The sequence below is a fragment of the Oncorhynchus keta genome, chromosome 34 (genome assembly GCF_023373465.1).
Source record: "Oncorhynchus keta strain PuntledgeMale-10-30-2019 chromosome 34, Oket_V2, whole genome shotgun sequence".
In the NCBI taxonomy this organism is placed as follows: Eukaryota; Metazoa; Chordata; class Actinopteri; order Salmoniformes; family Salmonidae; genus Oncorhynchus; species Oncorhynchus keta.
In genome coordinates this window covers 51,066,690-51,089,809 of record NC_068454.1, presented here as the reverse complement: position 1 = coordinate 51,089,809, position 23,120 = coordinate 51,066,690, and the positions used below count along the sequence as shown (strand labels likewise).

The 23,120-nt window shown below is 44.3% G+C and overlaps 1 protein-coding gene and 2 long non-coding RNA genes across 11 annotated transcripts in view; 2 read left to right on the top strand and 1 right to left on the bottom strand.

Moving 5' to 3' along the window:
• The window catches only part of LOC118379440 (fumarylacetoacetase-like), a 36,019-nt gene that overhangs the window by 10,271 nt on the left and 2,628 nt on the right, over nucleotides 1-23,120 (top strand). The window contains exons 9-12 of the mRNA XM_052494001.1: nucleotides 1,371-1,501; nucleotides 6,827-6,902; nucleotides 14,226-14,272; nucleotides 21,900-22,001. Of these exons, the coding sequence (XP_052349961.1) occupies nucleotides 1,371-1,501; nucleotides 6,827-6,902; nucleotides 14,226-14,272; nucleotides 21,900-22,001 (356 nt within the window). The remainder of the gene's footprint in view (nucleotides 1-1,370; nucleotides 1,502-6,826; nucleotides 6,903-14,225; nucleotides 14,273-21,899; nucleotides 22,002-23,120) is intronic.
• Nucleotides 14,327-18,782, top strand: LOC127915137 (uncharacterized). Of its 9 annotated transcripts, none has more exons than XR_008090286.1 (4): nucleotides 14,327-16,514; nucleotides 16,796-16,865; nucleotides 16,962-17,346; nucleotides 17,377-18,782. It is a non-coding gene; the product is annotated as an uncharacterized LOC127915137 (long non-coding RNA). The 9 variants fall into 9 exon arrangements; XR_008090285.1 differs by having other exon boundaries at nucleotides 14,327-16,549; nucleotides 16,962-17,276; nucleotides 17,412-18,782; XR_008090282.1 differs by having other exon boundaries at nucleotides 14,327-16,549; nucleotides 16,962-17,276.
• On the bottom strand, nucleotides 20,646-21,280 carry LOC127915140 (uncharacterized). The gene is made up of 3 exons (XR_008090294.1): nucleotides 21,124-21,280; nucleotides 20,904-21,038; nucleotides 20,646-20,733 (listed from the first exon to the last, which is right to left on the bottom strand). It is a non-coding gene; the product is annotated as an uncharacterized LOC127915140 (long non-coding RNA).

Sequence of the window (23,120 nt, the reverse complement as noted above, 5' to 3'; positions counted from 1 at the left end):
GTGTACCCCTGGCTATCTGTAAATGATGTCTGAGTGGTAGAGTGTGCCGCTGGCTATCTGTAAATGATGTCTGAGTGGTGGAGTGTGCCCCTGGCTATCTGTAAATGATGTCTGAGTGGTGGAGTGTGCCCCTGGCTATCTGTAAATGATGTCTGAGTGGTGGAGTGTGCCGTCTGGTTTGTTAAATATAAGGAATTTGAAATTATTTTTACTTTCACTTTTTATACTTAACGATATTTAAAACCAAATACTTTTAGTCTTTTACTCAAGTAGTATAATGCTGGGTGACTTTCACTTTTAATGTTCTATTAAGGTATCTTTACTTAAGTATGGCAATTGGGTACTTTTAAAACCACTGTAGGGAATAGGGTGCTATTTGGAACGCAGCCTACTAGGCTTCACCTTATTGTTCGTTTGCCAGATCCCATATCAACTCCAATGCTTCCCACAGTTGTGTCAAGTTGGTTGGATGTCCTTTGGGTGGTGGACCATTCTTGATACACACAGGAAACTGTGTGGAAAAACTTGATACACACAGAAAAGTGTGGAAAAACCCAGCAGCGTTGCAGTTCTTGACACAAACCAGTGCGCCTGGCACCTACTACCATACCCCGTTCAAATGCACTTAAATCTTTTGTCTTTCCCATTCACCCTCTGAATGGCACATATACACACTGTCACAATTGTCTCAAGGCTTAATAATCCTTATCTATCCTGTCTCCTCCCCTTCATCTACACCGATTGAAGTGGATTTAACAAGTGACATCAATAAGGGATTTTAGCTTTCACCTGGTCAGTCTGTCATGGAAAAGGCAGGTGTTCATAATGTTTTGTCCCCTCAGTGTATTAGCACTCTAAGGGCTTTGGTCAAAAGGAATGCACTATATAGGGAATAGGGTGCCATTTGGGATGTGTTTTCCACCCCTGCGGCTCAGACTCCCAGATGTAAGGGAGTCTGAGCCAGGTTCCACCTGGGTTAATATGTAGAGTAGAGGGGTATTGAGAGTTGAAATAGATTTTCCTGCTGACTACAGTACATGATCATTTATCACATCCCTCAACACAATATTTCATAGAATAGTTCCTGGATTGTCAATAGTCAAAAAGACCAGTAGTTCAGTTGAACATCCCACAACTTCACCTCCACAATACCAAGGTTTTGAAGCTATGCAAAGGTACTGTTAGTACAGATACTTTAGCTGTGTTGGTCTACGATCATCCAATCAACATAGGATGGACTCATCACTGGGCAGGTTACATAGTATTCAAACCTACCTGTGATCTGTGTGTCCACTGAGGAATATTCAGTAAATACCAGCATCTAATGGTAAAATAAAGGGTAACCACTCTTCTTCCTGTGTGTGTTCCAGCCAGGGATATCCAGGCGTGGGAGTACGTTCCTCTGGGTCCGTTTCTGGGGAAGAACTTTGGGACAACCATCTCACCCTGGGTGGTTCCTATGGAGGCCCTGCTGCCCTTCGCTGAGCCCAACACTGTCCAGGTGAAGAACACAAACAGTATAGTAGTGTAATATAGTATAGACCTGGTGGTCCTGCTGCCCTATAGCATACTGCAGGTGGTCTGGATGTATTTTACATTACATTATGGGTGGTTTGGATGTATTTTACATTACATTATGGGTGGTCTGGGTGTATTTTACATTACATTTATACTGTGGATGGTCTGGATGTATTTTACATTACATTATACTGTGGATGGTCAGGGTGTATTTTACATTACATTATACTGTGGTTGGTCTGGATGTATTTTACATTACATTATGGGTGGTCTGGATGTATTTTACATTACATTATACTGTGGATGGTCTGGATGTATTTTACATTACATTATGGGTGGTTTGAATGTATTTTACATTACATTATGGGTGGTCTGGGTGTATTTTACATTACATTTATACTGTGGATGGTCTGGATGTATTTTACATTACATTATACTGTGGATGGTCAGGATGTATTTTACATTACATTATGGGTGGTCTGGGTGTATTTTACATTACATTTATACTGTGGATGGTCTGGATGTATTTTACATTACATTATACTGTGGATGGTCAGGATGTATTTTACATTACATTATGGGTGGTCTGGGTGTATTTTACATTACATTTATACTGTGGATGGTCTGGATGTATTTTACATTACATTATACTGTGGATGGTCAGGATGTATTTTACATTACATTATGGGTGGTCTGGGTGTATTTTACATTACATTTATACTGTGGATGGTCTGGATGTATTTTACATTACATTATGGGTGGTCTGGGTGTATTTTACATTACATTTATACTGTGGATGGTCTGGATGTATTTTACATTACATTATACTGTGGATGGTCTGGATGTATTTTACATTACATTATACTGTGGATGGTCAGGATGTATTTTACATTATGGGTGGTCTGGGTGTATTTTACATTACATTTATACTGTGGATGGTCTGGATGTATTTTACATTACATTATACTGTGGATGGTCTGGATGTATTTTACATTACATTATACTGTGGATGGTCAGGATGTATTTTACATTACGGGTGGTCTGGGTGTATTTTACATTACATTTATACTGTGGGTGGTCTGGATGTATTTTACATTACATTATACTGTGGATGGTCTGGATGTATTTTACATTACATTATACTGTGGATGGTCTGGGTGTATTTTACATTACATTTATACTGTGGATGGTCTGGATGTATTTTACATTACATTATACTGTGGATGGTCAGGATGTATTTTACATTACATTATACTGTGGATGGTCTGGATGTATTTTACATTACATTATACTGTGGATGGTCAGGATGTATTTTACATTACATTATACTATGGATGGTCAGGATGTATTTTACATTACATTATACTGTGGATGGTCTGGATGTATTTTACATTACATTATGGGTGGTCTGGATGTATTTTACATTATGGGTGGTCTGGATGTATTTTACATTACATTATGGGTGGTCTGGGTATATTTTACATTACATTTATACTGTGGATGGTCTGGATGTATTTTACATTACATTATACTGTGGATGGTCAGGATGTATTTTACATTACATTATACTGTGGTTGGTCTGGATGTATTTTATATTACATTATGGGTGGTCTGGGTGTATTTTACATTACATTATGGGTTGTCTGGATGTATTTTACATTACATTATGGGTGGTCTGGGTGTATTTTACATGACATTATACTGTGGATGGTCTGGATGTATTTTACATGACATTATACTGTGGATGGTCAGGATGTATTTTACATTACATTATGGGTGGTCTGGATGTATTTTACATTACATTATGGGTGGTCTGGGTGTATTTTACATGACATTATACTGTGGATGGTCTGGATGTATTTTACATGACATTATACTGTGGATGGTCAGGATGTATTTTACATTACATTATGGGTGGTCTGGATGTATTTTACATTACATTATACTATGGATGGTCTGGATGTATTTTACATGACATTATACTGTGGATGGTCAGGATGTATTTTACATTATACTATGGATGGTCAGGATGTATTTTACATTACATTATACTGTGGCTGGTCAGGATGTATTTTACATTATACTATGGATGGTCAGGATGTATTTTACATGACATTATACTGTGGATGGTCAGGATGTATTTTACATTATACTATGGATGGTCTGGATGTATTTTACATTACATTATACTGTGGATGGTCTGGATGTATTTTACATTACATTATACTGTGGATGGTCAGGATGTATTTTACATTATGGGTGGTCTGGGTGTATTTTACATTACATTTATACTGTGGATGGTCTGGATGTATTTTACATTACATTATACTGTGGATGGTCTGGATGTATTTTACATTACATTATACTGTGGATGGTCAGGATGTATTTTACATTACGGGTGGTCTGGGTGTATTTTACATTACATTTATACTGTGGGTGGTCTGGATGTATTTTACATTACATTATACTGTGGATGGTCTGGATGTATTTTACATTACATTATACTGTGGATGGTCTGGGTGTATTTTACATTACATTTATACTGTGGATGGTCTGGATGTATTTTACATTACATTATACTGTGGATGGTCAGGATGTATTTTACATTACATTATACTGTGGATGGTCTGGATGTATTTTACATTACATTATACTGTGGATGGTCAGGATGTATTTTACATTACATTATACTATGGATGGTCAGGATGTATTTTACATTACATTATACTGTGGATGGTCTGGATGTATTTTACATTACATTATGGGTGGTCTGGATGTATTTTACATTATGGGTGGTCTGGATGTATTTTACATTACATTATGGGTGGTCTGGGTATATTTTACATTACATTTATACTGTGGATGGTCTGGATGTATTTTACATTACATTATACTGTGGATGGTCAGGATGTATTTTACATTACATTATACTGTGGTTGGTCTGGATGTATTTTATATTACATTATGGGTGGTCTGGGTGTATTTTACATTACATTATGGGTTGTCTGGATGTATTTTACATTACATTATGGGTGGTCTGGGTGTATTTTACATGACATTATACTGTGGATGGTCTGGATGTATTTTACATGACATTATACTGTGGATGGTCAGGATGTATTTTACATTACATTATGGGTGGTCTGGATGTATTTTACATTACATTATGGGTGGTCTGGGTGTATTTTACATGACATTATACTGTGGATGGTCTGGATGTATTTTACATGACATTATACTGTGGATGGTCAGGATGTATTTTACATTACATTATGGGTGGTCTGGATGTATTTTACATTACATTATACTATGGATGGTCTGGATGTATTTTACATGACATTATACTGTGGATGGTCAGGATGTATTTTACATTATACTATGGATGGTCAGGATGTATTTTACATTACATTATACTGTGGCTGGTCAGGATGTATTTTACATTATACTATGGATGGTCAGGATGTATTTTACATTATACTATGGATGGTCAGGATGTATTTTACATGACATTATACTGTGGATGGTCAGGATGTATTTTACATTACATTTATACTGTGGATGGTCAGGATGTATTTTACATGACATTATACTGTGGATGGTCAGGATGTATTTTACATTACATTTATACTGTGGATGGTCAGGATGTATTTTACATGACATTATACTGTGGATGGTCAGGATGTATTTTACATTACATTATACTGTGGCTTGTCAGGATGTATTTTACATTATACTATGGATGGTCAGGATGTATTTTACATTATACTATGGATGGTCAGGATGTATTTTATATTACATTATGGGTGGTCTGGGTGTATTTTACAATACATTATGGGTGGTCTGGGTGTATTTTACATTATATTATGGGTGGTCTGGGTGTATTTTACATTACATTATGGGTGGTCTGGGTGTATTTTACATTACATTTATACTGTGGATGGTCTGGATGTATTTTACATGACATTATACTGTGGATGGTCAGGATGTATTTTACATTACATTATACTGTGGCTGGTCAGGATGTATTTTACATTATACTATGGATGGTCAGGATGTATTTTACATTATACTATGGATGGTCAGGATGTATTTTATATTACATTATACTGTGGATGGTCTGGATGTATTTTACATTACATTATACTGCGGGTGGTCTGGATGTATTTTACATTACATTATACTGTGGATGGTCAGGATGTATTTTACATTACATTATACTGCGGGTGGTCTGGATGTATTTTACATTACATTATACTGTGGATGGTCAGGATGTATTTTACATTACATTATACTGTGGATGGTCTGGATGTATTTTACATTACATTATACTGCGGGTGGTCTGGATGTATTTTACATTACATTATACTGTGGATGGTCAGGATGTATTTTACATTACATTATACTGCGGGTGGTCTGGATGTATTTTACATTACATTATACTGTGGATGGTCAGGATGTATTTTACATTACATTATACTGCGGGTGGTCTGGATGTATTTTACATTATACTGTGGATGGTCAGGATGTATTTTACATTATACTGTGGATGGTCAGGATGTATTTTACATTACATTATACTGCGGGTGGTCTGGATGTATTTTACATTATACTGCGGGTGGTCTGGATGTATTTTACATTATACTGTGGATGGTCAGGATGTATTTTACATTATACTGCGGGTGGTCTGGATGTATTTTACATTACATTATACTGTGGATGGTCAGGATGTATTTTACATTACATTATACTGCGGGTGGTCTGGATGTATTTTACATTATACTATGGATGGTCAGGATGTATTTTACAGTATACTATGGATGGTCAGGATGTATTTTACATTATACTATGGATGGTCAGGATGTATTTTTTACATTATACTATGGATGGTCAGGATGTATTTTACACTACATTATACTGCGGGTGGTCTGGATGTATTTTACATTACATTATACTATGGAGGGTCAGGATGTATTTTACATTACATTAACACTTACATTTTCACCATTCAGGTTAGCTTTTAGTAATGAGAGCCAGTATCCACACTGTGTTAGAAAAAAAGGTGCCACCTAGAATCTAAAAGGGTTATTCAGCTGTCCCCATAGGAGAACCCTTTGAAGAACCTGTTTGGTTCCAGGTAGAACCCTTTTGGGCTCAATTTTCTACATGGAACCCAAAAGGGTTCAACCTGAAACCAAAAAAGGTTGAACATGGAACCAAAAAGGGTTCTCCTATGGGGACAGCTGAAGAACCCTTTTTTCTAAGAGTGTTGTTGCTCTTCATGCTCTTCTATTTCCACTTTCTGTTTCAGGATCCAAAGCCCCTCCCTTATCTATGCCATGACGATGCCTTCACCTTCAACATTAACTTATTTGTGTCAGTGAAAGGTATGTTGGGTTTTACACAAACACACACAACACAGACACACAGTAAAAAGGAATTGTTGGTGAATGAGTGCCTTGCCTTGGTAATTAAGCACACACACACAAGGGAGGTAATGATTTACCATTAAGAGCTTTGTATTCCTTACGACCAAGACTGTTCATTCTCTCTGTTCGGACTTTCTCTCTCTCTCCTGACTCTCTCTCTCCACTGACTCTCTCTCTCCACTGACTCTCTCTCTCCACTGACTCTCTCTCTCTCCACTGACTCTCTCTCTCCACTGATTCTCTGACTCGCTCTCTCCACTGATTCTCTCTCTCCACTGATTCTCTCTCTCCACTGATTCTCTCTCTCCACTGATTCTCTGACTCGCTCTCTCCACTGACTCGCTCTCTCCACTGACTCGCTCTCTCCACTGACTCTCTCTCCACTGATTCTCTGACTCGCTCTCTCCACTGACTTTCTCTCTCTCCACTGATTCTCTGACTCGCTCTCTCCACTGACTCGCTCTCTCCACTGACTCGCTCTCTCCACTGACTCGCTCTCTCCACTGACTCTCTCTCTCCACTGATTCTCTGACTCTCTCTCTCCACTGACTCGCTCTCTCCACTGACTCTCTCTCTCCACTGACTCTCTCTCTCCACTGATTCTCTGACTCGCTCTCTCCACTGACTCTCTCTCTCCACTGACTCTCTCTCTCCACTGATTCTCTGACTCGCTCTCTCCACTGACTCGCTCTCTCCACTGACTCTCTCTCTCCACTGACTCTCTCTCTCCACTGATTCTCTGACTCGCTCTCTCCACTGACTCTCTCTCTCCACTGATTCTCTGACTCGCTCTCTCCACTGACTCGCTCTCTCCACTGACTCGCTCTCTCCACTGACTCGCTCTCTCCACTGACTCTCTCTCTCCACTGATTCTCTGACTCTCTCTCTCCACTGACTCGCTCTCTCCACTGACTCTCTCCACTGATTATCTGACTCTCTCTCTCCACTGATTCTCTGACTCTCTCTCCACTGACTCTCTCCACTGACTCTCTCTCTCCACTGACTCTCTCTCTCCACTGATTCTCTGACTCTCTCTCTCCACTGACTCTCTCTCTCCACTGATTCTCTCTCTCCACTGACTCTCTCTCTCCACTGATTCTCTGACTCTCTCTCTCCACTGACTCGCTCTCTCCACTGACTCGCTCTCTCCACTGACTCTCTCTCTCCACTGATTCTCTGACTCTCTCTCTCCACTGACTCTCTCTCTCCACTGACTCTCTCCACTGATTATCTGACTCTCTCTCTCCACTGATTCTCTGACTCTCTCTCCACTGACTCTCTCCACTGACTCTCTCTCCACTGACTCTCTCTCTCCACTGACTCTCTCTCTCCACTGACTCTCTCTCCACTCTCCACTGACTCTCTCTCTCCACTGACTCTCTCTCTCCACTGACTCTCTCTCCACTGACTCTCTCCACTGATTCTCTGATTCTCTCTCTCCCACTGATTCTCTCTCTCCACTGATTCTCTCCACTGATTCTCTGATTCTCTCTCTCCACTGACTCTCTCTCCACTGATTCTCTCTCTCTCCACTGATTCTCTCTCTCTCCACTGATTCTCTGACTCGCTCTCTCCACTGACTCTCTCCACTGATTCTCTCCACTGACTCTCTCTCTCCACTGATTCTCTCTCTCTCCACTGACTCGCTCTCTCCACTGACTCTCTCTCTCCACTGATTCTCTGACTCTCTCCACTGACTCTCTCTCTCCACTGATTCTCTCTCTCCACTGACTCTCTCCACTGACTCGCTCTCTCCACTGACTCTCTCTCTCCACTGATTCTCTGACTCGCTCTCTCCACTGACTCTCTCTCCACTGACTCTCTCCACTCTCTCTCCACTGATTCTCTGACTCTCTCTCTCCACTGACTCGCTCTCTCCACTGACTCTCTCCACTGATTATCTGACTCTCTCTCTCCACTGATTCTCTCTCTCCACTGATTCTCTCTCCACTGACTCTCCACTCTCTCTCCACTGACTCTCTCTCTCCACTGACTCTCTCTCTCTCCACTGATTCTCTGACTCTCTCTCTCCACTGACTCTCTCTCTCCACTGATTCTCTCTCTCCACTGATTCTCTGACTCTCTCTCTCCACTGACTCTCTCCACTGATTATCTGATTCTCTCTCTCCACTGATTCTCTCCACTGATTCTCTGATTCTCTCTCTCCACTGATTCTCTCCACTGATTCTCTGATTCTCTCTCTCCACTGACTCTCTCTCTCCACTGATTCTCTGACTCGCTCTTTCCACTGACTCTCTCTCCACTGATTCTCTGACTCGCTCTCTCCACTGACTCGCTCTCTCCACTGACTCTCTCTCCACTGATTCTCTGACTCTCTCTCTCCACTGACTCTCTCCACTGATTCTCCACTGACTCTCTCTCTCCACTGATTCTCTGACTCTCTCTCCACTGATTCTCCACTGACTCTCTCTCTCCACTGATTCTCTGACTCGCTCTCTCCACTGACTCGCTCTCTCCACTGACTCTCTCTCTCCACTGACTCTCTCTCCACTGATTCTCTGACTCGCTCTCTCCACTGACTCTCTCTCTCCACTGATTCTCTGACTCGCTCTCTCCACTGACTCGCTCTCTCCACTGACTCTCTCTCTCCACTGACTCTCTCTCTCCCATTCTGACTCTCTCTCTCCACTGACTCTCTCTCTCCACTGACTCTCTCCACTCTCTCTCCACTGATTCTCTCTCCACTCCACTGACTCTCTCTCTCCACTGACTCTCTCTCTCCACTGACTCTCTCTCTCCACTGATTTCTCTGACTCTCTCTCTCCACTGACTCTCTCCACTGATTCTCTGATTCTCTCTCTCCACTGACTCTCTCTCTCCACTGATTCTCTCTCTCCACTGATTCTCTGATTCTCTCTCCACTGACTCTCTCTCTCCACTGATTCTCCACTGATTCTCTCTCGCTCTCTCCACTGACTCTCTCTCTCCACTGATTCTCTGACTCTCTCTCTCCACTGACTCTCTCCACTGATTCTCCACTGATTCTCTGACTCTCTCTCTCCACTGATTCTCTCCACTGATTCTTCTCCACTGATTATCTCTCTCTCTCCACTGACTCTCTCTCTCCACTGATTCTCTGACTCTCTCTCTCCACTGACTCTCTCTCCACTGATTCTCTGACTCTCTCTCTCCACTGACTCTCTCTCCACTGACTCTCTCTCTCCACTGACTCTCTCTCTCCACTGATTCTCTGACTCGCTCTCTCCACTGACTCTCTCTCTCCACTGATTCTCTGACTCTCTCTCTCTCCACTGACTCTCTCCACTGATTCTCTGACTCGCTCTCTCCACTGACTCTCTCTCTCCACTGACTCTCTCTCCACTGACTCTCTCTCTCCACTGACTCTCTCTCTCCACTGACTCTCTCTCTCCACTGACTCTCTCCACTGATTGACTCTCTCTCTCCACTGACTCTCTCTCCACTGATTCTCTGACTCTCTCTCCACTGACTCTCTCCACATTCTCTGACTCTCTCTCTCCACTGACTCTCTCTCTCCACTGATTCTCTGACTCTCTCTCTCCACTGACTCTCTCTCTCCACTGATTCTCTGACTCTCTCTCTCCACTGACTCTCTCTCTCCACTGACTCTCTCTCTCCACTGACTCTCTCTCTCCACTGATTCTCTGACTCTCTCTCTCCACTGACTCTCTCTCTCCACTGACTCTCTCTCTCCACTGATTCTCTGACTCTCTCTCCACTGACTCTCTCTCTCCACTGACTCTCTCTCTCCACTGATTCTCTCTCTCCACTGATTCTCTGATTCTCTCTCTCCACTGATTCTCTGATTCTCTCTCTCCACTGACTCTCTCTCTCCACTGATTCTCTGACTCTCTCTCTCCACTGACTCGCTCTCTCCACTGACTCTCTCCACTGATTATCTGACTCTCTCTCTCCACTGATTCTCTGACTCTCCACTGATTCTCTCCACTGATTCTCTCTCCACTGACTCTCTCTCTCCACTGATTCTCTGACTCTCTCTCCACTGACTCTCTCTCTCCACTGACTCTCTCTCTCCACTGATTCTCTCTCTCCACTGATTCTCTGATTCTCTCTCTCCACTGATTCTCTGATTCTCTCTCTCCACTGATTCTCTCCACTGATTCTCTGATTCTCTCTCTCCACTGACTCTCTCTCCACTGATTCTCTGACTCGCTCTCTCCACTGACTCTCTCTCTCCACTGATTCTCTGACTCGCTCTCTCCACTGACTCGCTCTCTCCACTGACTCTCTCTCTCCACTGACTCTCTCTCTCCACTGATTCTCTGACTCGCTCTCTCCACTGACTCGCTCTCTCCACTGACTCTCTCTCTCCACTGATTCTCTGACTCGCTCTCTCCACTGACTCGCTCTCTCCACTGACTCTCTCTCTCCACTGACTCTCTCCACTGATTCTCTGACTCGCTCTCTCCACTGACTCTCTCTCTCCACTGATTCTCTGACTCGCTCTCTCCACTGACTCGCTCTCTCCACTGACTCGCTCTCTCCACTGATTCTCTCTCTCCACTGACTCGCTCTCTCCACTGACTCTCTCCACTGATTATCTGACTCTCTCTCTCCACTGATTCTCTGGCTCTCTCTCCACTGACTCTCTCTCTCCACTGACTCTCTCTCTCCACTGACTCTCTCTCTCCACTGACTCTCTCTCTCCACTGATTCTCTGACTCTCTCTCTCCACTGATTCTCTCTCTCCACTGATTCTCTGACTCTCTCTCTCCACTGACTCTCTCCACTGATTATCTGATTCTCTCTCTCCACTGATTCTCTCCACTGATTCTCTGATTCTCTCTCTCCACTGATTCTCTCCACTGATTCTCTGATTCTCTCTCTCCACTGACTCTCTCTCCACTGATTCTCTGACTCGCTCTTTCCACTGACTCTCTCTCTCCACTGATTCTCTGACTCTCTCTCTCCACTGACTCGCTCTCTCCACTGACTCTCTCTCTCCACTGACTCTCTGACTCTCTCTCTCCACTGACTCGCTCTCTCCACTGACTCTCTCTCTCCACTGACTCTCTCTCTCCACTGATTCTCTGACTCGCTCTCTCCACTGACTCGCTCTCTCCACTGACTCTCTCTCTCCACTGATTCTCTGACTCGCTCTCTCCACTGACTCGCTCTCTCCACTGACTCTCTCTCTCCACTGACTCTCTCTCTCCACTGATTCTCTGACTCGCTCTCTCCACTGACTCTCTCTCTCCACTGATTCTCTGACTCGCTCTCTCCACTGACTCGCTCTCTCCACTGACTCGCTCTCTCCACTGACTCTCTCTCTCCACTGATTCTCTGACTCTCTCTCTCCACTGACTCGCTCTCTCCACTGACTCTCTCCACTGATTATCTGACTCTCTCTCTCCACTGATTCTCTGACTCTCTCTCCACTGACTCTCTCTCTCCACTGACTCTCTCTCTCCACTGACTCTCTCTCTCCACTGATTCTCTGACTCTCTCTCTCCACTGACTCTCTCCACTGATTCTCTGATTCTCTCTCTCCACTGATTCTCTCCACTGATTCTCTGATTCTCTCTCTCCACTGACTCTCTCTCTCCACTGATTCTCTCTCTCCACTGACTCTCTCTCTCCACTGACTCTCTCTCCACTGATTCTCTGACTCGCTCTCTCCACTGACTCTCTCTCTCCACTGATTCTCTGACTCTCTCTCTCCACTGACTCTCTCCACTGATTCTCTCTCCACTGATTCTCTGACTCGCTCTCTCCACTGACTCTCTCTCTCCACTGATTCTCTCTCCACTGATTATCTGATTCTCTCTCTCCACTGACTCTCTCTCTCCACTGACTCTCTCCACTGATTCTCTGACTCTCTCTCTCTCCACTGACTCTCTCTCCACTGATTCTCTGACTCGCTCTCTCCTCTGACTCTCTCTCTCCACTGATTCTCTGACTCGCTCTCTCCACTGACTCTCTCTCTCCACTGATTCTCTGACTCTCTCTCTCCACTGACTCTCTCCACTGATTCTCTGACTCGCTCTCTCCACTGACTCTCTCTCTCCACTGACTCTCTCTCTCCACTGACTCTCTCTCTCCACTGATTCTCTCTCTCCACTGACTCTCTCTCTCCACTGATTCTCTCTCTCCACTGATTCTCTGACTCTCTCTCTCCACTGACTCTCTCTCCACTGATTCTCTGACTCTCTCTCTCCACTGACTCTCTCTCCACTGATTCTCTGACTCTCTCTCTCCACTGACTCTCTCTCTCCACTGATTCTCTGACTCTCTCTCTCCACTGACTCTCTCTCCACTGATTCTCTGACTCGCTCTCTCCACTGACTCTCTCTCTCCACTGACTCTCTCTCTCCACTGATTCTCTGACTCTCTCTCTCCACTGACTCTCTCTCTCCACTGACTCTCTCTCCACTGATTCTCTGACTCTCTCTCTCCACTGACTCTCTCTCCACTGATTCTCTGACTCGCTCTCTCCACTGACTCTCTCTCTCCACTGATTCTCTGACTCTCTCTCTCCACTGACTCTCTCCACTGATTCTCTCTCCACTGATTCTCTGACTCGCTCTCTCCACTGACTCTCTCTCTCCACTGACTCTCTCTCTCCACTGATTCTCTCTCCACTGATTATCTGATTCTCTCTCTCCACTGACTCTCTCTCTCCACTGACTCTCTCCACTGATTCTCTGACTCTCTCTCTCTCCACTGACTCTCTCTCCACTGATTCTCTGACTCGCTCTCTCCTCTGACTCTCTCTCTCCACTGATTCTCTGACTCGCTCTCTCCACTGACTCTCTCTCTCCACTGATTCTCTGACTCTCTCTCTCTCCACTGACTCTCTCCACTGATTCTCTGACTCGCTCTCTCCACTGACTCTCTCTCTCCACTGACTCTCTCTCTCCACTGACTCTCTCTCTCCACTTACTATCTCCCTCTTCACTGACTCTCTCTCCACTAACTTTCTCTCCACTGACTCTCTGTCCTGACTATCTCTCATGACTCTCCACTGACTCGCTAGCTTGACTATCTCTTCTGACTCTCACCACTGACTCTCTGTCCTGACTCTCTCTCCAGTGACCTCTGTCCCTACTCTCTCATGACTCTCCAGTGACTCTCTGTCCTGACTATCTCTCCTGTCTATCTCCACTGACTCTCCATTCTAACTCCCTCTCATGACTCTCCACTGACTCGCTGTCCTGACTCTCTCAACTGCTCTTCCTATGTATTCTGAGGTATTATTGAGGGGGTATATCAGTTGTTGATATCCTGTCTCAATCAACTGTTGTGGGTTGTTTTTTTCAGGAGAGGCAATGAAGGAAGCAGCCACTATATGCAAGTCCAACTTCAAGGTAAGCAGTTGAAGTAGACTTTGGATAGTTTACTACAGTTGCATCAATGTGCAGAGTTGTGGACTCGAGTCACATGACTTGGTCTCGAGTCTGACTCGAGTCACATATTTGATGACTTCAGATTCGACAGAAAATAAATTAACTTTAGGCTTGACTTTGACTTGGGACCCAAGTTTGACTTGAGACTGATTACTTGAAATAATTTGTCACTCATTTTGTGGCACACTACTCTCCACGTAGCCAGAGAGCAACAGATTGGCTAGTGAAACACACACTTGGCCCTCTGATTGGACCAGAAAACGGTAAATTAATACAGGTCTGGTGAGGTAGAGCAGTGTTTCTCGAAGCGAAGAAAGATTTATTTGTGGGGTCGTGAGCAATGTTCCCTCAATGTTTCTGGCACTGAGATAATTTAAGTTCTGATGAGCACAAACTTGAACGTTGTGAAAATTCTGTGCAACTTCCAGTGCATGTTTACTGTGAACACTGAGGCTGTATCTGCTTTAAGATCTTTTTAACAGTGACCAAGTAGGCTACACTGGCTATTTGATCATAATGGAGGCCTACCAGAGTGGAGAAAATGCATCCCATAACATTTTAACATGGAAGTAGCTGTTCTATCATTCAGCCTACAGTAACAGCCAATGTGTGGGGTTCATTGTAGTCCATAAAAAAATGCAGGGCTTGACATTAACCTGTTTATCCACTTGTCCTTCAGACAAGGAGGTGACTGAAAATGTTTTTGTGTTTGATGCAAGAAACCATTTGACAAAATCAAATTAATTATTATTCCCATACCATTATTACAGAGAATCAGACAAACTATGCTACCCTATGACTATTGGTTACTTAGTTTATTTAAGCCGGTCTCAAAATACAACACTGCCCCTTTAAGACAAAAATATATATTTTAATCTGTCTTGCTTTTCAAAGATATCTAGAAATGTACATGTTTTGTGTTCTTGTAGGAAGCAATCAATCATCTATTGCTGATGACAAATGATCTAGAACTGGGCTAATACCTCACTAAATAGCAAAGAATATGAACACGTGACTACATGAAGCTCTTGCTTTGATCTCAAAACAAGCACATCTACTCATGACCACAGCTGTAAACACAGTCCAGTTCAAAGTTAATGGCATTGATCCATATGTGGCAATGGTCATTTTGCATATAGGCCTACTGCAGCTCTGATTGGTTATGCCGCCGGTCTGTGTAGAGTAGGGCTGAGTCGTTGCAATAGAATCCTACTGTGATGCGTTCTGCCTACAACATCATCTCTAGCATGGTTAGTTCAGTATGTTGCATTGACAGAGGCTAATGTGTTGATTCCATCACAATCGCCACAGGAAAGGGAAACGATAGTGTTAACTAACAGGGAAAAGTCTACAAAGTGGAGGGAGTCTCGTGTCTGATATTTCTTCTGTGAGCTGCACTGCATTCACAGATTACTGCACACCCCCGAAAGTTTAGAGGGAATGTTTGTTGTGAGTATGAAACTGAATTTTTAAAACTTTCAGGCATAGGCCCACGGTATTACACCAAATGATTGTCTAAAAAACATCTAATCTGTGCTTCAGAACCATCAAGTTGCACGTCTTGACTGTTGACCAATGAACAGTGATCTGCATTAGCTCACAAAGGCTCATATCCAGATTAGTCTTCAGAAAGCGTTTCATTTTCTCCGGTTTTGCCTGGTCAAAACAGAGTAAGACTACATTTATATTATCCATATAAAGTGAACCACGTATCTACAGTTTAGCAATCTACTACGGACACATCTTTTCCAGAACAATAACGCTAGGCTACGTGGCGATTTCATTGATCATTTTCAAATTTCAGATAATCCTAGTTTGGGTGGTAACTGGCTATATGTCTGAAGATAGCTGTAACATCACACAGCCTTGAATATTATGGGATAAAGAAGTAGAACTAACATATTCTGGTGAATTTATTAGGATATGTGTGAGGAAGAAAGGGTCTTCCCAGTTGGCAATGAGCTGCAGGCAGGCGGCCCTCCAGAGTGACAGGCAAGGTGCAGACAGGCGGCCCTCGAGTGACAGGCAAGGTGCAGACAGGCGGCCCTCGAGTGACAGGCAAGGTGCAGACAGGCGGCCCCCCAGAGTGACAGGCAAGCTGCAGGCAGGCGGCCCTCCAGAGTGACAGGCAAGGTGCAGACAGGCGGCCCTCCAGAGTGACAGGCAAGGTGCAGACAGGCGGCCCTCCAGAGTGACAGGCAAGGTGCAGGCAGGCGGCCCTCCAGAGTGACAGGCAAGGTGGCAGGCGGCCCTCCAGAGTGACAGGCAAGGTGCAGACAGGCGGCCCTCCAGAGTGACAGGCAAGGTGACAGGCAGACAGGCGGCCCTCCAGAGTGACAGGCAAAGTGCAGGCAGGCGGCCCTCCAGAGTGACAAGGTGCCCTCCAGAGTGAAAGTGCAGGCAGGCGGCCCTCCAGTGACAGGCAAGTGCAGACAGGCGGCCCTCCAGAGTGCAGGCAGGCGGCCCTCCAGAGTGACAGGCAAGGTGCAGACAGGCGGCCCTCCAGAGTGACAGGCAAGGTGCAGACAGGCGGCCCTCCAGAGTGACAGGCAAGGTGACAGGCGGCCCTCCAGAGGCAGGCAAGGTGCAGGCAGGCGGCCCTCCAGAGTGACAGGCAGGTGGCAGGCGGCCCTCCAGAGTGACAGGCAAGGTGCAGGCAGGCGGCCCTCCAGAGTGACAGGCAAGGTGCAGACAGGCGGCCCTCCAGAGTGACAGGCAAGGTGCAGACAGGCGGCCCTCCAGAGTGACAGGCAAGGTGCAGACAGGCGGCCCTCCAGAGTGACAGGCAAGGTGCAGACAGGCGGCCCTCCAGAGTGACAGGCAAGGTGCAGGCAGGCGGCCCTCCAGAGTGACAGGCAAGGTGCAGACAGGCGGCCCTCCAGAGTGACAGGCAAGGTGCAGACAGGCGGCCCTCCAGAGTGACAGGCAAGGTGCAGACAGGCGGCCCTCCAGAGTGACAGGCAAGGTGCAGGCAGGCGGCCCTCCAGAGTGACAGGCAAGGTGCAGGCAGGCGGCCCTCCAGAGTGACAGGCAAGGTGCAGACAGGCGGCAGAGTGACAGGCAAGGTGCAGACAGGCGGCCCTCCAGAGTGACAGGCAAGGTGCAGACAGGCGGCCCTCCAGAGTGACAGGCAAGGTGCCTCCGCTGCATACAGACCTATTATCCTGGTTTCTCTGGACACCAGAGGAGTTAGAAGATATCCCTAGTTGATATTGGCTGCTAACATGAATGACTTTCATCTTAAAATGCTGGTTTAAAACGCAGTTTATTTCTGCGTCTTGCACTTTGAAAAATGAATCTCTGTTTATGGCTGTAATGACAGGCTACATTTGCGCAGCGTAAGAGCGTGCGGGCGGGTCGCAAGCTTTGATCCATATTAAAATGAATTTTTACATAATAAAAATATTTAGTGGACAAAATAATGAAAAGGGCTGTCTGGTAGCCTCAATCAATAGACAAAATATTGTAGTTGAACAAGTCATTGTGTGTGTGTGTATGTATGTATATATATATATATAATATATATATTTTACTTGACTTGAACAAACTTGACTCAACATGCACTTAGAATGCAGAGACAAACTGTTCTACTCCAGACTTTGCTTGTGACTTGGTTGGGGCAATTCCATTTCAATTCCAGTCAATTCAGTAAGTACACGAAAATTCCAATTATTTTCAATGGGGAACATTTGGAATATGGTTTACTTTCTGAATTGGAATGCAGCTCTTATGGAATGCAGCTCTTATGGAATGCAGCTCTTATGGAATGCAGCTCTTATGGAATGCAGGACTGGCCCAGGGGTTTTGACGAGCTGTAGATGAGATACATTAGCGATACATCATGGTCACTACTGTGATGCCTCTGACATGACAAATATGAACAACTTAAGAAAATAGTGACCTATCCCTATAGATAATTTGTAATCAGCAATAGATGATTGATTGCTTCCTTCATTGAGATACATTAGTGTTTACTGCATTAAAGGGATAGGTCACTCTATTTTCTTAAGTTGTTAATATTTGTCATGTCCGAGGCAGTTAAGAGTGCAGGAGTGACAGCATCTACGATGACCCTTACATGTCTTTGCCAGAGGCAGCACAGGCTAACGGTTAGCATTGACCATTGAGTTTCAATGTTTCAACGCAAATGCCCATGAAATGAAAGACTTAGCGTAGATACTGTCACAGTACTGGTCTCTAGACCACTTCTAAGGTAAGATACACATTACAAAATATAACGGTAATATTACGATCATACACTGCTCAAAAAAAATAAAGGGAACACTTAAACAACACAATGTAACTCCAAGTCAATCACACTTCTGTGAAATCAAACTGTCCACTTAGGAAGCAACACTAATTGACAATAAATTTCACATGCTGTTGTGCAAATGGAATAGACAACAGGTGGAAATTATAGGCAATTAGCAAGACACCCCCAATAAAGGAGGGGTTCTGCAGGTGATAACCACATGTACTGGCCTGTCTCCTGGTAGCGCCCTCCATGCTCTGGACACTACGCTGACAGACACAGCAAACCTTCTTGCTAAAGCTCGCATTGATGTTCCATCCTGGATGAGCTGCACTACCTAGGCCAGTACATCAGGAGATGTGGAGGAGGCCGTCGGAGGGCAACAACCCAGCAGCAGGACCGCTACCTCTGCCTTTGTGCAAGGAGGAGCAGGAGGAGCACTGCCAGAGCCCTGCAAAATGACCTCCAGCAAGCCACAAATGTGCATGTGTCTGCTCAAACGGTCAGAAACAGTCTCCATGAGGGTGGTATGAGGGCCCGACGTCCACAGGTGGGGGTTGTGCTTACAGCCCAACACCGTGCAAGACGTTTGGCATTTGCCAGAGAACACCAAGATTGGCCAATTTGCCACTGGCGCCCTGTGCTCTTCACAGATGAAAGCAGGTTCACACTGAGCACATGTGACAGTCTGGAGACGCCGTGGAGAATGTTCTGCTGCCTGCAACATCCTCCAGCATGACCGGTTTGGCGGTGGGTCAGTCATGGTGTGGGGTGGCATTTCTTTGGGGGCCGTACAGCCCTCCATGTGCTCGCAAGAGGTAGCCTGACTGCCATTAGGTACCGAGATGAGATCCTCAGTCCCCTTGTGAGACCATATGCTGGTGCGGTTGGCCCTGGGTTCCTCCTAATGCAAGACAATGCTAGACCTCATGTGGCTGGAGTGTCAGCAGTTCCTGCAAGAGGAAGGCATTGATGCTATGGACTGGCCCGCCCGTTCCCCAGACCTGAATCCAATTGAGCACATCTGGGACATCATGTCTCGCTCCATTCACCAAAGCCACGTTGCACCACAGACTGTCCAGGAGTTGGCGGATGCTTTAGTCCAGGTCTGGGAGGAGATCCCTCAGGAGGTCATACAGGCACGTGGATGCCACACACACTACTGAGCCTCATTTTGACTTGTTTTAAGGACATTACATCAAAGTTGGATCAGCCTGTAGTGTGGTTTTCCACTTTAATTTTGAGTGTGACTCCAAATCCAGACCTCCATGGGTTGATAAATTTGATTTCCAATGATAATTTGTGTGATTTTGTTGTCAGCACATTCAACTATGTAAAGAAAAATGTAATAAGAATATTTCATTCATTCATGTGTTATTTTAGTGTTCCCTTTATTTTTTTGAGCAGTGTATATTACTAAATATAATGATTTATGAAAATTGGGTGGACTACCCCTTTAACCAGAAGACGATATTAATAAATCCTGTGTGATTTAAGTCTCATTAGCCCTCTCTCTTGACAGCTGCCATTAGGAGGCTGTAATATCTGCCATTGTAGGCAAGTACTCAGTACTCACACAGACTGTGGTTATGTCCCAAATGGCACCCAAATCCCTACATAGCGCACTACTTTTTACCATCAGGGGAGCCCTACGGGACCTGTTCAACAGTAGTGCACTATGAAGAGAATAGAGTGCCATTTGGGACGTAACCAATATATTGGTGAGGTGAGTGAGTGGAGTCCATCTTCTCTGATGAGAACGTCTCTTAGTCCAATGGCTTTGACTGATGAGGTACAGGAAGTCTTTCTGACTGACTCACTGTCTCTTTTGACCTGTCTTTCTGTGTGTGTTACAGTTATGTTGTATTAGTGGTATGTACAGGATGTCTTTCTGACTGACTCACCTCCTCTTTTGACCTGTCTTTCTGTGTGTGTTACAGTTATGTTGTATTAGTGGTATGTACAGGATGTCTTTCTGACTGACTCACCTCCTCTTTTGACCTGTCTTTCTCTGTGTTTTACAATTATGTTGTATTAGTGTTATGTACAGGATGTCTTTCTGACTGACTCACTGTCTCTTTTGACCTGTCTTTCTGTGTGTGTTACAGTTATGTTGTATTAGTGGTATGTACAGGATGTCTTTCTGACTGACTCACCTCCTCTTTTTGACCTGTCTTTCTGTGTGTGTTACAGTTATGTTGTATTAGTGGTATGTACAGGATGTCTTTCTGACTGACTCACTGTCTCTTTTTGACCTGTCTTTCTGTGTGTGTTACAGTTATGTTGTATTAGTGGTATGTACAGGATGTCTTTCTGACTGACTCACTGTCTCTTTTTGACCTGTCTTTCTGTGTGTGTTACAGTTATGTTGTATTAGTGGTATGTACAGGATGTCTTTCTGTGTGTGTTACAGTTATGTTGTATTAGTGGTATGTACAGGATGTCTTTCTGACTGACTCACCTCCTCTTTTTGACCTGTCTTTCTGTGTGTGTTACAGTTATGTTGTATTAGTGGTATGTACAGGATGTCTTTCTGACTGACTCACTGTCTCTTTTTGACCTGTCTTTCTGTGTGTGTTACAGTTATGTTGTATTAGTGGTATGTACAGGAAGTCTTTCTGACTGACTCACTGTCTCTTTTTGACCTGTCTTTCTGTGTGTGTTACAGTTATGTTGTATTAGTGGTATGTACAGGATGTCTTTCTGACTGACTCACTGTCTCTTTTGACCTGTCTTTCTGTGTGTGTTACAGTTATGTTGTATTAGTGGTATGTACAGGATGTCTTTCTGTGTGTGTTACAGTTATGTTGTATTAGTGGTATGTACAGGATGTCTTTCTGACTGACTCACTGTCTTTTTGACCTGTCTTTCTGTTGTATTAGTGGTATGTACAGGATGTCTTTCTGTGTGTGTTACAGTTATGTTGTATTAGTGGTATGTACAGGATGTCTTTCTGTGTGTGTTACTTTTGAGTTATGTTGTATTAATGGTATGTACAGGATACACATGGTATACACCGTCCAATCAAATCAAATGCTTACTTGCAGGTTCCTTCAATGCAACAACAATAACCAATAATAAAATATAAGACTACTAACATTAAGTAAATGGCTCAGTAGAATAGAATAAACATTTTAACATCAGTATAATACAGGAAGGCATAATTTATAGTCCAATATTGACATGTGTTCTGGGCAAGGGTGGATTGGGGCGCAAGTGTTTAAATTGTGCAGCATTGTATTCACATGGTTTGTGTGTGTTGGTGTGTGTCACTCACTTCTCTCTTTCCCTCTCACTTCTCTCTCTCTCTCTCCATCTCTCTCTTTCTCTCTCCAGTATATGTACTGGACTATGAAGCAACAGTTAGCCCATCACACAGTCAACGGCTGTAACGTCAGACCTGGAGACCTGCTGGCCTCAGGAACCATCAGTGGACCGGTGAGTGTGTGTGTGCATGCATATACACTACCGTTCAAAAGTTTGAGGTCACTTAGAAATGTCCTTGTTTTCCATGAAAGCATACATGAAATGAGTTGGCATTCTAGTTGTCAATTTGTTGAGGTAATCTGAAGAGATTTCACCCCATGCTTCCTGAAGCATCTCCCACAAATTGGATTGGCTTGATGGGCACTTCTTACGTACCATACGGTCAAGCTGCTCCCACAACCGCTCAATAGGGTTGAGATCTGGTGACTGTGCTGGTCACTCCATTATAGCCACAATACCAGCTGACTGCTTCTTCCCTAAATAGTTCTTGCATCATTTGGAGCTGTGCTTTGGGTCATTGTCCTGTTGTAGGAGGAAATTGGCTCCAATGAAGCGCCGTCCACAGGGTATGGCATAGAGTTGCAAAATGGGGTGATAGCATTTCTTCTTCAAGATCCCTTTTACCCTGTACAGATCTCCCACTTTACCACCACCAAAGCACCCCCAGACCATCACATTGCCTCCACCATCCTTGACAGATAGCGTCATCACTCCTCCAGCATCTTTTCATTGTTTCTGCGTCTCATGAATGTTCCTCTTTGTGATCTGAACACCTCAAACTTAGATTTGTCTGTCCAGTGTCTGTGTTGCCCATCTTAATCTTTTATTTTTATTGGCCAGTCTGAGATAAGGCTTTTCTTTGCAACTCTGCCTAGAAAGCCAGCATCCCGAAGTCGCCTCTTCACTGTTGACATTGAGACTGGTGTTTTGCGGGTACTATTTAATGAAGATGCCAGTTGAAGGCTTGTGAGGTGTCTGTTTCTCAAACTAGACACTCTAATGTACTTGTCCTCTTGCTCAGTTGTGCACCGGGGACTCCCACTCCTCCCACTTTCTATTCTGGTCAGAGACAGTTTGTGCTCTTCTGTGAAGGGAGTAGTACACAGCGTTGTACGAGATCTTCCGTTTCTTGGTAATTTCTCGCATGGAATAGCCTTCATTTCTCAGAACAAGAATAGACTGACGAGTTTCAGAGAAAACGTCTTTGTTTCTGGCCATTTTGGTCCTGTAATCGAACTCGCTGATGCTCCAGATACTCAACCAGTCTAAAGGCCAGTTTTCAGCTGTGCT